Source organism: Pteronotus mesoamericanus, unplaced genomic scaffold, assembly GCF_021234165.1.
Source record: "Pteronotus mesoamericanus isolate MK-2021 breed Mesoamerican mustached bat unplaced genomic scaffold, CSHL_Meso_final contig_2, whole genome shotgun sequence".
Classification (NCBI taxonomy): Eukaryota; Metazoa; Chordata; class Mammalia; order Chiroptera; family Mormoopidae; genus Pteronotus; species Pteronotus mesoamericanus.
Window position 1 is genome coordinate 16,775,205 of NW_026555084.1, and position 15,555 is coordinate 16,790,759.

The following is a 15,555-nucleotide window of genomic DNA, read 5'->3' on the forward strand; positions in this document are numbered from 1 at the left end:
CTATAGGATCAATCTGCTTGGCCACATTGCTTTCAACCAGGAAAGACCGAAAGACTAAGTCCTAAATAAGAGATTCTGGCGCATAGGAAAATAAATTGGAGTACCCCTTTGGACAATGACCAAAAGACTTAAAGAACGCCACAGGCTTGTTTCAGAAGACATAGCATGTCATGTCATTTTTATTCTACGGTTATATGTTAGTCCCCTGTAAATCTACACGAGAGAATCACCATCCCTGACGTAGCCTTTCCTTCTCTAACTGCTGCGAAGTCCACCTCCATGTTGCGCAAACCTGTCTCCCCATAGCTCTCATCCAGCCTAATCCTATTCTTTGAGGTCACACAAAATGAGTAGAGAGGTAGTGAACTAAAATAAAGTCTTTTAAAATTTGCTGTGTACCATGGTATTTACATGTGATCGCATCCATTTATTTCAGCTGTTAGTCCTTTAGAAAACTAAAAGCAATGAGTAACGTTATCATAGAGTGCTTTCTACCCTGAATAAAAGATTGAGTTCTTTCTGAAATATCCAAAAAGAAATTATTCTATATCTCTTTACATCACAATAATTATCATCTGACAGCTCTCTACGTGCTAATTTGGTTTTGCGTGTCTGTGTTTTCATGTACTTAAATGTGACGCCCAAAGTTGAATAACTACACTGAAAAGGAAAATGCATTATTCACAATTGTTTGAAGATTTCTTAGTCCCACCCCCCCGAACTCCATCAGAAGCATTGAGCTCCACTCACAAGAAGACCTCGCACATGGCGCAGGTGTTGCCGTGCACTCTCCCATCTGGGCCCTGGATGGGGTCGTTCTCCCTGGTGCAGGGAAGTCGGCCGTTCCTCACATACTTACGGTATTCACTGCACAGCTCCTGTGAAATCGAGGAGGGAAGGTTGAGGTGTTAAACACAGGCGGCATCATACTGCAAAAACTGCTGATATTTGGACATTTTCTTAAATGGGAATCAGCAATGGGCTCATTTTAAAAATAGTTCTTAGAAGATATGAATATTTTCAAGAGTTAAAAGTAATGGCTCTTCAGACAAAAAAGAGTCATGTGCACACATGTCTATGCACACATGCAAACACACACAAACAGAAACTGCCTGAATGTCCCCAATAGTTTTGGGGAGTTTATGGGTTTCATGAACATCATCTGTGGATCCTGAGGCCACATGCCTCTGACCGGGAGAAGGTCCCCTCACCTCAAAGGAAGCTGTGTTCTCAGATTGCCTTTTATTTCTCAATTCAGCTTCCTTCTTTTTCCTTTCTTCTTCTTCTGCTTGGCTAAAAGCGAGTGATTAAGAAAGAAATGAGTAAGAATCATAAAATCTCCAGATTGCAACTGATCTCAAATATGACTTAATTGCTACAGTTGATGTTTAGCAAACTCTATGTGCCCAACCTTGTGTTCATACTAATGAAGCCTTCACAACTGCATGGAGCAAAAGTACCCTTCCAGCCATAATTTACAGATAAGCAGCCTGGCAGACAGAATGTATCATTTTCCCAAGGACACAGAGCTATAAAAGCAGACTAAGGCTGTCAGCCCTAGGCCAGGGGTGATTTTTTAAACTTCCAACACTCACAACTGTGTCTCTGATTACTGTGTAGCTTTGCTTTAATCTGCCGGCCAATTCTCTACCTACATATCCTTGAAATCCCACAGTAGGTCCTTCATCCTTGAAGCCCTCAATCCAGTGGAAAGTTCCTCCTGTCTTCCAGAGCTTTCGCTCACTGGCCCGCCTTCACCCATGGGACAACCTAGAACCAGCACTGTTTGCACATTTAAGGGCAAAAATGACTTGGACATTTCAGGCTGTGACTTTCCTCTGGCTGAGTGTGCCAAACCCTCAAAATCCTCAGTGGCCATGGTTTTTATACATTTCTCCATTTCCTCTAAATATGTTTTTATCTTCCTGTTGAAGTAGCCCTCTCATAACTGAAAATAGAAAGGAAGCACAGGATCAATCTGAATTTGGGGCTTAATCCCCTTCATAATAATAACAATTATCTAGTGGAAGAGAGAAAAGTTAAGCACACAGTCACACATTTAAATTTACAATTGCTGACTGTGATGGAAAGTTTCTGGTTACTTGGAGAAATTTAGGGGTTGGGGGCTTAGACTAGGCTTCAACAAAGCTCTCTAAGTTGACAAGACACATGAGACAAGTTAACGCCACCAGATCCCAGTCATTCCTTCTTCCACATCGCTCCCCTGGGTCTTGTGTGTGAACTGAGGCACTGTTTCTGCATATGGGGTTGTTTGCTTTGGGGTCAGTGGTGTGATTTCGGGTGACTTCATATCCCACTCTGTGTACGTGAGCTCCTTGTTCTACATTTTTTCACCTCCATAAAAACTCAACCAGTCAGTGACTGAACTGCAGGAATTGTTCATTGATAATTACGACAGCGTGCAAAAATGTGGCATAAAATGACCACTGACAAGAAACAGACCCACTTTTAAAAATAAAATATGATAAAGCTAAAAAAATAAACATAGCAGAAGGGACAAAACCCTCCCCCATTTTCTAGCTGCAGCGCCACTCACAAGAAGGCCTCGCACATGGAGCAGGTGTTGCCATGCACTCTCCCATCTGGGCCCTGGATGGGGTCGTTCTCCCTGGTGCAAGGGAGCCTGCCATTCCTCACAAATTGGCGGTATTCACTGCACAGCTCCTGTCAATGTAGAGAAATAAGTTGGACATACACTTCCTTCATTCCTACTCAAAGCTGCAGACTGGAACATCTGCATTAGCAGAAACTAATGTCATGCTTCTTCGAGTCCAGGGTTTTAGCGGGGCTTCTCTCAAATGTAAAGTGCAATTCCACAAACAACACCCATCAGTTGCTAAGAGATGGAAATAAAAATGACATACGAGGATGTCACAGTATAATAAAAGAAAGAGACAAGTAAACTCCACTATAAACTAAACAGAATAAAATAAGTGTAAACAGATAGGTACAAAAAGTCAAAGAGCTCTAGAGGCTGGGACCATGAAATCTGATTGTGGAAACCAGGGGCAACGTGAGGGCACAGGAATAATGTGAGTGACACCATGGAGAGGAAATAGGATTTACTCTCATTTAATGGATTGGGGAACATGCGTTCTAGATTGTTAACATAAACTGAGAGACACAAGCAGGAAACCATTAATACACGACACATAGCAGAACATCAGTTTCTGATTGCAGGTAAGAAGCCAAAGAAGAAGAGAGATGCGGAGGCTGAGATGGAGCCTTGATCAGATACATAACGAGCTATTTGTGGATTTTAAGCAGTGTGCTTTTGTGACCTAATTAATATTTTGAAACTTTACTCTGGCTGTGTTAGGGAGGACAGTTGGGGAAGCGGGAGGTCAGAACCTTGATGAAAAATTAGGAGACTTTCATCTTCTGAGCAACAGGTGATAACAACTTAATGGGGCTATGGAAACGAACACTGTGATATTTCAGAGGTAAAAAGCCATGCCTTTGTGTGTGTGTGTCCGTGTGTGTGTGTGATCAAGATATTTTTATCCTACCTCAGATGTGAAATTTCAAAAATTCTTCTGTAGAAAATCTATAAGTAGAGTCTCTGAAAAGTGGTAAAAGCAAAAGCCAGGACAATGTGTGAGAGATGAAACTAGAACTCAGTTTTTCAGGCTTCGGATGGTTATTTTTATTGCGCATGGTTAGTCCCTGAAGCAGCGAGAACGGAGCAAGCCCCCCGTAGTATCCGTGTCGATGGCACCCCCAGCTCGAGGGGTTGAGAGTTTCTGGTTATTTTGAAAGGGCAACATTCCAGCCTTTAAGCTCTTGGAAGGATGTTCAAATTATCGTTCCAAGTAGGGCTCATTGAATGGATTCCACTCACTGCAAATGAAGGTGCTTTTCCAGGTTGTCTCTTATTTCTTGCTTCTGCATTTTTCTTTTCTTGTGCTTCTGCTTGGCTGCGTGAGAGAAAAGGAGAGCAGCCGTGGGACCAAACGCAGGAAGGGGTTTCTCCACGTGCCTGCACCGCTAACCTCTCCTCCCGCCGCAGGAAGGAGCAATTCTGTCCTTTTGTCTCTACATCCCAACTAGAAGCCGCAGAACAGCTTCCAGTATGGTAAGGTACCCTAACTTCTTCATAGTTTCTGCTTAACATGGGAAGAAAGACAGTAATTGTGGGTCTGGAAAACTCGCTTTCTATAAATTACCTTTCTTGCCTGTGGTCAGAAAAGAAATACCATTATCCATAAAGGAGATTATCCAAACTAATACCATGGTGACGTTACACCTGGAGGCTGAAAGTGGCCTTAGCAAAGCACATCGGCTGGTCCCCCGCTTTCACAGACAGGGGGTGAGGCAGGGAGGGCTGTGGCTACACTTGTAGGATATGACTACAAGTAGTCAAGGTCTCTCCCTTCAAGTCTATGAGCTATCTATCCCAGCATGCTTTAGTCATTCAACTTAACTGTGTCGCTTACTCATGGCTGTGTTATCTAAAGACAACAGGTAGGGTGCACAGAAAAAGGCCATATAATGAGAAACCAAATGAGCTTAAATTTGCTTTCAACAACAGACTTGCATGGTAACCATGGCCGTACATGGGTATCATTCACAAGGCCATAGATTCTAAGTCTAAATCAATTACTTAAACTACGCTCAATCAAGTAAACTGAGAGCGGTTCCAAACTTTGAAAGCAAACTGTCAATCCTAACTTACTGAGAAATGTTATATAAAGTAGCATTTCCTGTAATTCTATAAGGGTTCATGGTTGTTTTATCGGCAATTTTAACTCTCGTAATCAATTTCTTCGTTAAGTGCTAACTTTGGGCCCTTGTGCCTCTGGAGGAACTTGGCCTTTGTACAAGCTCATGCCGCTCAGGATGCCCCAGTGCTGAGAATGAGTGACAGGACCCAGGAGACACCCTGTACTACATAGCGCTAGGCACTTACTCCCCGTTCTGTCACTAACATTTTCAGTGTTTTGTGCTCAACTCCCTTCCCTATTTCAAGCCACAGTTTCCCCATCTGTGAAACTAGCTGGTGATCTGTAAGCTCCGTTCTCTCCTTGACAATCTAAAACTTGATACTCACTAGAAGGCTTGACACATGGAGCACAAGTTGCCGTGCATTTTCCCATCCGGACCACGAACAGGGTCATTTTCTCTGGTACAGAAGAGCATTCCATTCTTTGCACGGCCCTGAAATTCACTGCAGAGTTTCTGAATAACGAAAATGAGACAGTTTAGATACAGTTCTCTGTGTATAAGCTTTAGGTATTCTTTATCAAAAATATTGAAAAATAAAACTTTCAGGATTTAGGATCATCCAAAAATTTTGTGATATTTGTCTCTCTGTAATATTCATCTATTTACATCTTCAGCAAATGTATGAAGTTAAGGGGATATAAATATAAATGTGGTTTAGCTCTTGTATTACTCAAGTGAAAAGGATAAGGAATTACAATATAAAAAGCTCAGACATGGCACAAGTCTGAATTAAAATGCGTACAAGCACAAAGGAAAGACTGATTCATGGCAGTTCAGTAAAGAAATTATATCAGATTTGTATCTTTAGGATAATTTCCAGAAAAACAATGTGGCAAAAAAGTCCCCCAAGAAGAATTAAAATATGCAAAGGCATAGCAACATAAAGAAACATATTATTTCAAGGTATTGTAGCCATGAGCATAGTGGCTAAAGAATTAGTGGGCAGAGAGAGAAAAGTTAGGGAATTGGTCAAAAAGGAGACTTCGAAGATAAGTCAAAACTAGGCCACTGTTGTGTGAAAGGCATTTGGACTTTATTCTTAGGAAATGGGAAAATGATAACTATTTATAGCAAAAAGAATATAATCAAATCTTTATTTTAGAAAGACCATCCAGCCAGATGTGTAGAGGATTTGAGTAAGTAGAGACTGAAGTCAGGGAAACTAGAGAAGAAAAGAAAGAAAGAAAGGGAAGGAAGGAAGAAAAGAAGGAAAGGAAGAAAGGGAAGGAGAGAAGGAGGGAGGAAGAAAAGAAGGAAGAAATTAGAAAGGAAAGATAAAAGAACAGTTGACGGACATTTGAGAAATAAAATTAAAGGGGCTTCATAACCCAGGGTTGAAAGGAAGAAAGCAGGTGGAAATGAGACCTGGGCAATAAGATGGAAAAATGTGAAGACAGAAGAACGTAGGATAACTCTGTGTGTAAGAAATAAGTGAAATGGGATTTCTTCATGGAGTGAAATGGTCCAAATATACTCTAGGATCCCTTCAAATGTTGTACTTTCATAATGCCACTGGCTCATGGAAATATTTCCTTCTCTATGAAAACAATGTGGAAAAGAAATTGAATCTTGAGGACTGAGGAAGATGTTAGCTGGAAGTAGAGACCTCAGGCAAGACGTTCATGCATCAACACAAAGGAAAGCTATTAGGTATCTAAGATAAGGTGACAGTATACAAAAAGGCAGATGACTGGTTGAGACGTTTAAAAAGTGTGATGCAGAATGATTTTAAGAGCATATTAAAATTTTCCATTGATATTGCTTTCAAAAATGAAAACCTCTAAAACAACCGCCACACATTTGAAGAAGAATGCACATCAAACTTTGAACTCACATAATGCTTTGATATATACCTTCATTTAGGAATGTGGAAGTATTTTACTAATATGACTTGATTAATTTCCTCCAAGTAGAGCTTTAAAATTGTACTGCCATGGTTATTATTTTATTTTTATAAATCTTATAAAATAAGAACTAGAGTTTCCAGAACACCTATCAGTGGTGGTGAAAAGGGAACCAATCTTGAAAATGCATTGTAGAGCAAAAGGCATGCACAAACCACAGAAGTCATAACTAGACAAATCAAACTAACCCTCACCTCAATTTCTCTTTTAACTTTAACTTTTTCTTCAGCTTTCCTCAGGTTTTCATCTGAAAAACGCCGTTTTCTGGAGAAAGGAACAAAAATAAATAACTACAGATGCTTCCAATCTATACAAGTGGAAATTTAGGCACAAGTGGAAAAACAGCTAAGTATTCCTGTGTTCCTGTAGAAACGCTTTATAATCACTCTAAAGTCCCTTATCACATTGAAATCCCCACTATTTCCCCAAAGTACCCCTTTCTTTCATTTTGCCTTCATGTATGCCATTTCCTCCCATTGTAATGATCTTTTTTTTTTTTTTTGTCTTTTCCTCTCTTTCAGATCTCTCCAGCTTAAATTCTCCCTTCTATAAGAGGACATCTCAGACCTCAAAGGGAAATGAGTTCCACATCTGTCACTATATTTTCATACCTGAATATTCTCCCCTTAGGGGATGCTTTCATTTGGTCTTGCACTGTGTGTGTGTGTGTGTGTGTGTACGTACGTGCGCGCGCACACATGTGAGCATACAGCCATAGCTTATTTCTGCTATTTAGCCTTAAGCTTCCTGATAACAGGGATCTCCATTCATTCATTCATTCATTCATTCACACACTGAGTTAGTAACTATTTTTTGGCCAGCATTACCCTGGGCCCTGGGCATATTGCACAGTAGTACACAAAACAAACACATTCCCTGTCTTTTTAGAGCTTACAGCCCAGGAGGGAAGACTGATAGTCAGCAAGAAATAGTGATCCAGTTACCAACTGCAATGACCGTCATAAAATAAAATCACTGAGTTGTAAGGATTGGATTCCAGTTAGGGATTTTAGGAGGCCTTATCCAAGGAAGGATAATGATGAAATGCAAGCCACAGAAGAGAAGACCTTAGCTGGCCAAGGCTGAGACACACTGGCATGGGAGAGCATAAAGAAAGCACTTAGAGAGTGCAAGGATCTCAGAGAAGGGTGACTGTCACAATGGGACAGCTACTGAAGGAAACCATCAAAGGCTTGGTACCTGCATCTCCCTTCATTCTGGATGGTAACTATCTCATGGAAAGGCCTACACAGGTCATGAGAGGAAGTGTGAAGGAGCATTTTATAATCCAGTCTTCCAACTGGAAAATAGAATCCCTTTGCCCTCAGACAGACGCCCATCATAAGGACCTGCTCGCTAGGTGGTGTTATGATTTGCAGAGGACATCAAACTGTTGCAAAAATTCTGAACAACAATTCTTCACCTCAGCACTGTTCTCACTCATCATTTCAATCGATCGCCACTTCACCTTCTGAGCCGCTCCAAAGAAAATACGTCTCTACTCACAAAATTTCGGCGCACATGGCACATTTGTTGCCATGCATTCTGCCATCGGGGCCACGGACGGGGTCGCTCTCCCGTGTGCAAAAAAGTCTTCCATTCCTCACTTGGTTCTTATATTCCTTGCAGAGATCCTTTTAAAAAGACAAGTAATTATATTTAACACTTTTCTACATTTTGTTACAGAATATGTACACCAGGGGTTCATAGTCAAAGAATGCCAGGTCCCAAAAGTGTTGGTAAACACATGTAACATGTTAATGAGAATTAGTAAGAAATAGTAATTACATTGTGATATTACTCAGTATCTGTATCTGCAATGTGGTGTATTTACTAAAAGGTAAAAGAGGCTTAGAAAGATTAAGGTTGAAAAAGTATTTTCTAAACCTAGATAGTTCTTATTAACTTTCAAATCTATGAAAAAAGATAATTTAAAAAAAAAACAAAAACAACCACCAAAGATCTTTCATGGAGCTCTAACAAAATGAAGCAGCCAAGACAAAAAACAAAGTTGCCAATGTGCAAAATATAGAATGTGTGAGATGAGATGTTTAGATGCTCCTTAATGTGGATCAAGTCAGAAACAATCCAAACTAGTTGCCAAAGAAAAGAAAAATAGGATGGTATCCAACAGCATTATGGTCACTTTAGTTTGTTTTTTCGATGGACCTGTGCATCATATTTGTATACTCTGCCTTCTTCATAGATGTCTAATAAAAGAGATGGATACCTCAGAGAGCATGGGTCTAATTTTCATTCACTCCCAACTTAGAGAGGTAGAACATCAAGATGAATATTTCCATAAAAAGGCTGTGACTTCCCCCCAAAGTCTGAGATGTTTGTTCCCAGATTTCCTGATGCCTTGGTTCAGTTCTTTCAGGTTTTTCTTTGTGTTTTGAAAATTCTACTCTTTGATGTGGGCTCCATTTACAAGCACACACATACATACATATATCTCAAATTACTCTAGACTTGGGAATATCTATGTCAATAAACATATTTTGTGATGACATATATTACTATAATATAATCTACCCCCAAATGCTTCCCTTTAGCCTTCTCTTCAACTGTGTGACTTTCATCTTCCCATGTCAGCCAAGAATACAGGAGCATTAAGAGCATTGTTTGGAGTCAGAAGCAACCTGGGGCAGCTAGGTTGTACTTCAAACTCACTGGGAGACCACAGCAAAGTCCCGGCCACCTTTGAGGTCCTGGTCGGACCACCTACACAAAGAGGTTTTTGGAACATATACTCTTTAGGACCTTTTCTAGATCTTAAAAAAAAAACAAACAAAAAACCCCACGTTTGATTAGGACACTTTAAAAGAGAATCATAATTTCCTCCCAATACAAAGATATTTAGTTTTGAAGGAGCAATGCGTGTGCTCCAAACTTCCTGGTTGTAACAATCTAGGAATACAGGCACAGAAGACAGTCACCTGGTAGTCATAACACGGTAGTAAAATTAATGCTCAATGATTCCCATAGAGAAACAATGATAATTTCAATTTATAAGTTGTGATTCATCCGAGGAAATTCTGAAGAAATACTTTTGTGAGCAACCCATTGACAGTTTAATTATGGGGCAGATATTGAGCCATCCCTGTAAAGCTGTCCAATTTAAGACAGTCATGTCCAATCACCCCACCAAAACAATGACACCAGCCACAGAAAGGACAAGGGAAAAGCATCTGAGATGTGATGAAAGACAAGGGAGAAGAACTCTCTGTGTTAGTGGAGTAAGAAAATGCATCTCAAGAATGACCCAAGGTTTTTGACTGAAATATAACAACCACCACTAAAAAACTGCTTTTCAAATTTCAGTGAGTGTTGAACAAATTGGCGACAACTCTGAATGCTTCCTGTTTCTTAACTAAAACACTCAACACCTCATACACGGTGGGAAATCTGCTTCATGGAATAGCATTATGAAGGGCAAGGTCAGGGCCTGACTGTCATAAACTGGACCTGTGTCTCCCTTAGGGAAACATACGCCCTACGATCCACAAAAATAGTGTCCTCGTATTAAAACAAAAGGGAGCAAGACGTAGAATCCCAACCTGACAGGAAAGCAGAACTGAAATCATCTGGCCAGCCTCCTCATTGTGCTGAGAAGAAAAGGGAGGCCCAGAGAGAAGAGATGACTCGCTCAGTTCCACACGTGCCCGGCATGACAGGGCCAAGGCTAAAACCCAAGTGTCCTGCCTTCCCAACAAAGAGCTGCCATTCAGCAAAGGCACTGCTGTCACTGCTACCGAAAGTAGCTTTCAAAATAGCCTCGGTGATTTAAGAAAGCCCAGCTGCCTCACCTATCATGCCTATCCTATTCACAAAATAACTATTTTCATGCTGGACGGAAGAGTGAAATCATCTAAAAAAATTTTTTTAACTAATTTTAAGCGTATTTTTAAAACCACAATCTCAATATGTATGTGAGATTTTCATTTAACAGAAGCAAGGCTTTGATAAATGCAGGCTTCACTAAACGTAATGACCTTAGAGAGAAAATGAATAATTCGGATTTCTGTCAATGAGATTGTACGTACAAGATGCCAGCAGATGTAGTGTTCAAAAGACTCTAGAATTATTTTTAAAGTTATTCCTGTCTAATTTATATTATTATATTATTATGTTGCATTTTCCATAATTTACTCAAAGCAAGATTAATTTACACTAAGCCAGAAAGAGTCTGGTGAAAATTAAGCAGAATTTAATTTACATAAACTTTCTGATTTACTTTTTTTTTTTTTTTTTTTTTTTTAGCAAAGAGGAAAATTTCATATTTTGAGCTTTAGATGGGGAATACTGTTTTAAAAATAAATTTAATGATTAATACACAAGGAATTGTCAACCTGGGGAATTGTGAAATTAAGGGAAAGAGTTCACTGTGATAATGAAGGACAAAGACATTATCAAACATGCCAGTGTATGTCTGTTAATGTTTGTAGCCACAAGAACCAAACTGTGTTGGTGAGTAATTTACCTCTTCAGCACTTCGTCGAATTCTGGTTTCATCGTGTAGCTTGCTGTTTTCTTCAGCTTCCTTTAAGCTGTTAAGAAAGAAAACAGTCGGTCAGTTTATGGCTGGGTCATATTCTCAGTGTCCCGGTTCTGTGCTGAACACTTTCGTATCCTTTGCTCTACCTTGCTAAACTGATCTATGTACGTGAGACAAGCCCTTTTTGCCCTGTTTTGAATGTCTGAGCCAGAAAGTTGCTAAAGATAAGGAAGGGTGTAAAACTGAGTCACCAACAGTCAATTAGAGGCTTTGTTCTGTACAGCTGGGTGGGTGTGGCTCCTTGATTGACAAACTGGAGATTCTCTGGAAAGTTCCCTTTAGCAGGCGGAACCACGAGCTCTAGAACAATGCTGGGACGAGGTGAAACCAAACTGAGTATTTTAAATACTGTCTTCCACACCCTTGGTATAGTTTTCTATATCGTGTAAAGTATTTGTTTGCCTTAGCGTAAAAGCATCATTGTTAATAAAAACCACAAGAAGCTGAGTTTTTAAATCCTTTCATATCACCTATTATTCAATTTCAGTCTCATCCTGCATTATTATCTTAGTTCTACAGAGAAAGAAGCCAGGGGTTAAGGAAGTCAAAATCTCTTTTTCAGCTAGTGCATGAAAAGAAACAGAAAGTCACAGGATTAGTGCAGGTTTGAACACTAAAAGCACAAGTCCTCCAGATTGCAAAAAGTGGAAATTGGGCTGATATACAATCTAGAAACCAGTGATAATCAATGTTTTGTAAACCTGATAAGACATGCCCTTAAATTCTACAATAGTGTACTGTAATTTTTAAAGGGGGTATGAAGTATGTTAATCTGCAATCTTCTCTGTCCAGATGTGAAAGATCCCAGTGATGTACACAGAGCACTCTAAGGCTTGCTGGCGTAGGGATTAGAGGGTCTATAGGTTGTTTAACACCCAGAATATTAAAGACTCACTGGACTGTATCCATGCCTGGCCCTCAGTGTCTGGTTCTCAGTTCCTGACTCTCAGACACCCAGGGAAAGATTTAACCCAACAGTTCTTCCCTTTCATAAATTCCACCTTTTACACTAATAATGAATTCAGCCACGTGGCCTTATTATTGTTGCTATTTTAAATTAGACTGTCATTTTAGTCAGAGTCTCTATATATGTCCAAATGAAGCAATGCGTGTCAAATAATTGACTTATCTAGGTTATTCCATATGAATGAAAGTGCTTTTTAAATTCTAAAACATGACTTACAAAACATTGAGCCTTCTCAAGGCATTATAATGAAACAAATTATAGTCTTAAGTTTAATAACTAGCATAAGCACCTTATCTTCTCTCCTCTTCAGAAACCTTAGCAGACGATAGGAATTAAAAAGAGAAAAGCCACTCTGTCTTCACCTGATGGAGACAAAGGATTTCATGCCTCCTAGAAAGCACTCCCTCTCTCTGGGGAGCGGTTCTTAGGACAGCAACCAGCGCACCCTTGTCAGGCCCGCCCGCAGGGCCTGCCTGGGGACCACGCTACTCACAACAGCTCCGCACACATGGCGCACTTGTTGCCGTGCGTCTTTCCGTCAGGACCGAGGACTGGATCGTTTTCCCGGGTGCATCCAAGTCTGCCATCCCTCACATAAGGCCGGAAAGCGCTACAAATATCCTAGAACACAGAAAGAAACTGGACGTTTGCCACCTTGGTTGTAATTCTTACAGCACTCTTTTCAGCTGTTTTTTAGAACTCATTACTTTTCGGTCCAACGCACACTGGCCACCTGGGGCAAGCAGTCTCAGACGTGCGAATGTAGCCCAGTATTGGGTAACTCATATGGTTAAGTACAGAACTCATTTACTTATTGATTCATTTATTCGTAAACACGGATAACCTACTGTGTGCTAGAATTAAGGCAGAAAGAACACTGTCCTGGCCCTCCACTTGCTCACAATCTTCTGGGTGACACACACAGAGACTTAAAATATGGGCTAAACGTTTTGGACCTGACCTCAGGCTCATACAAAGAGGGCACTAAACCTTGACTTAGGAAAATCATTCAGTGACAAAAAGTCAAGTGTGACATAGTGAGACATTCGCTTCTCTCCGCTAACATCACAGGCTCACAGAATTTTAGTGTAAAAAGGAGCTATTTAATTCAAATCTCGTTTTTAGACATGGAAACACGGGAACTGTACGGTTAAGTAATGTGCCCAAGGTCTCCGGACGGCAAGTGACAGTGCTGGGGTTTCAACCTCGGTTCAGTTCCTCAAGTGTCACTTAACCCTTTTAACTAATTTTCCCTCTCTCCCTTCCGTCCCTCCCTCCCATCTTTGCATAGAAAACTCAAATCGAGCTGAAAGGTTTATCTACCAAAGTAATCTCGTCTATTGGGCTGGCCAAAAAGTTAGTTTGGCTTTTTCTGTAAGAAGGCGCTAGTAGCACTTAGATGTCTTTAACTTCATTCAAGACAATTTTGTTAGACTGTATTGTGACAGTTATCATACCAGTATGCATTAAAAAAAAAAATAAGCTGCCCTAGCTGGTGTGGCGCAGTGGACTGAGCACCAGCCTGCGAACCAAAGGGTTGCTGATTAGATTCCCAGTGTAGGGCACATTTCTGGGTTGCAGGTCAGGTCCCCAGTAGGGGGCACGTGAGATGCAAGCATACATTGATGTTTCTCTCCCCCTCTTTCTCCCTCCCTTCACCTCTCAAAAAAAAATTAACAAAATCTTTTTAAAAAATAAAATTCAAAAACTTAGCAAAATTGGTGCATTTTTGTCTAGCCATTTTAATATTGAAGATGGAAGAAAATACGCAACATATTCTGGCATATTATGCTTTACTATTTCAAGAAAGGTAAAAATGCAACTGTAATGCAAAAAGAGATTTGTGCAGTGCATGTGGAAGGTGCTGTGACTGATCAAATGTGTCAAAAGTGGTTTGCAAAGTTTAATGCTGGAGATTTCTCACTGGACGATGCTCCATGGTCAGTAGACCAGTTGAAGTTGATGGCGCTCAAATTGAGACATTGAGAACAATTAACATTAACTGTGTGGGAGATAGATGACATGTTCAAAATATCCAAATCAATAAAGTTATTCGTGAAAATGAAAAATGTGTTTTTTATTTATGAAGAAAATTAAACGGACTTTTTGGCCAACCAAATAGTTTCAGAAACTATCCACTGTTTTCCATCAAACAAGCAGTATCCCGGTTCAGGTACAGCAAAAATTACTTCCTTCCAACCACCCCGTTATAGAAAGAAGAAGCAAGCATCTCTTTCTCTTGGAAATCAGCCCCCCACTGCTTCTGCCAACCTGACATTTGTCCTCACCTGCTCTGGATTGCTGGTTTCACATTCCCCTTCGTTCTGTATGCCAATTTGAGATGTGGTTTTACTGGAATTGAAAATTAGACACAGCAGTTTAGTATCAGAGAACGCCTCATCATTCAAGTGTTAACTTCATTGCTTTGTGAGCCTTTGCTCTTGAAAACAGGTGTCGCATTACAGTCTTTACTTACTCTTTCTAAGGAGAGCCTATGCTTATAATTTGGAGTCGAATGAAACCACATTGATGGGCCAATAAGATTCACACTTGTAAATGTTATTTCCAGAATTTTTTTTTCTATATCCAGAGGGGATCCATATCATAAGTGTGGGGAAAAGTAAAGCTTATAACTAGGTATTAGATGCCCCCAAGGAACTTTGCTGTTGTTGGTTTCAATCTAGCATCCCATTATACTATTCTTCATTTGGGTTATGCTAACTAATATTTTGTTTTTCATGGAAAGTACATAAACTCCTAATAATCAATCTTATTCAGTCAAATAGAGCTTTAAAGCATATCTGAAAACATAAAGCCATAAATGCAGGATATGCTTCCTCCTTTCTATAAAGATAAGGCAGCGTGCAAATAAAGTATTTCTAAAACAATAAAAATACAAAACAAACAAAAAGAGTCAAAACTAAGTTGTTAAAGTGATAAGTAAAGGGTTATATAAAAAAATATCAGCTGAGGAAAACCAAAAAGTTAAATTCCAATGTAATTCCAGAGTCTTCTAGTAGACAGAGCTAAGGAAGAAATGTGACGAGCAGTATGACTTTCGCTGTACAATACAGGAAGCAGACCAGGAATGAGGAGAGAGAAACTGTCCCCTGAACCAGAGATTTAGAGGGCCTATCACAGGATTCTCCACAGAAAACACAGTAGGAGCTAAATGTGCAGTGTGCTCACAGCAGTGTTACAAAAAGTATATCTAATAAAAACCTGTATGTTCTTTCCATGTCTGTTTTTGTTTCCTGTTTTTTGATCTTGACCCTTGGTAAGAGTTGAAGGTATAATTTTAGAGTGTATTTCTAAAAATGCAGTCATGTGAGAGATCACAGTGATTTAATTCCATTGTGTTTTGATTGAGATACTTATTA

At 39.9% G+C, this 15,555-nt stretch overlaps 1 protein-coding gene across 1 annotated transcript in view; it reads right to left on the minus strand.

Annotated features, from left to right (window-relative positions):
* SPINK5 (serine peptidase inhibitor Kazal type 5) overlaps positions 1–15,555 on the minus strand; it is a 205,664-nt gene that overhangs the window by 35,897 nt on the left and 154,212 nt on the right. The window contains exons 8-17 of the mRNA XM_054568601.1: positions 14,464–14,527; positions 12,669–12,796; positions 11,134–11,200; positions 8,157–8,284; positions 6,845–6,914; positions 5,072–5,199; positions 3,863–3,938; positions 2,558–2,685; positions 1,212–1,293; positions 751–878 (exon numbers count right to left, since the gene is read on the minus strand). Of these exons, the coding sequence (XP_054424576.1) occupies positions 751–878; positions 1,212–1,293; positions 2,558–2,685; positions 3,863–3,938; positions 5,072–5,199; positions 6,845–6,914; positions 8,157–8,284; positions 11,134–11,200; positions 12,669–12,796; positions 14,464–14,527 (999 nt within the window). The remainder of the gene's footprint in view (positions 1–750; positions 879–1,211; positions 1,294–2,557; positions 2,686–3,862; positions 3,939–5,071; positions 5,200–6,844; positions 6,915–8,156; positions 8,285–11,133; positions 11,201–12,668; positions 12,797–14,463; positions 14,528–15,555) is intronic.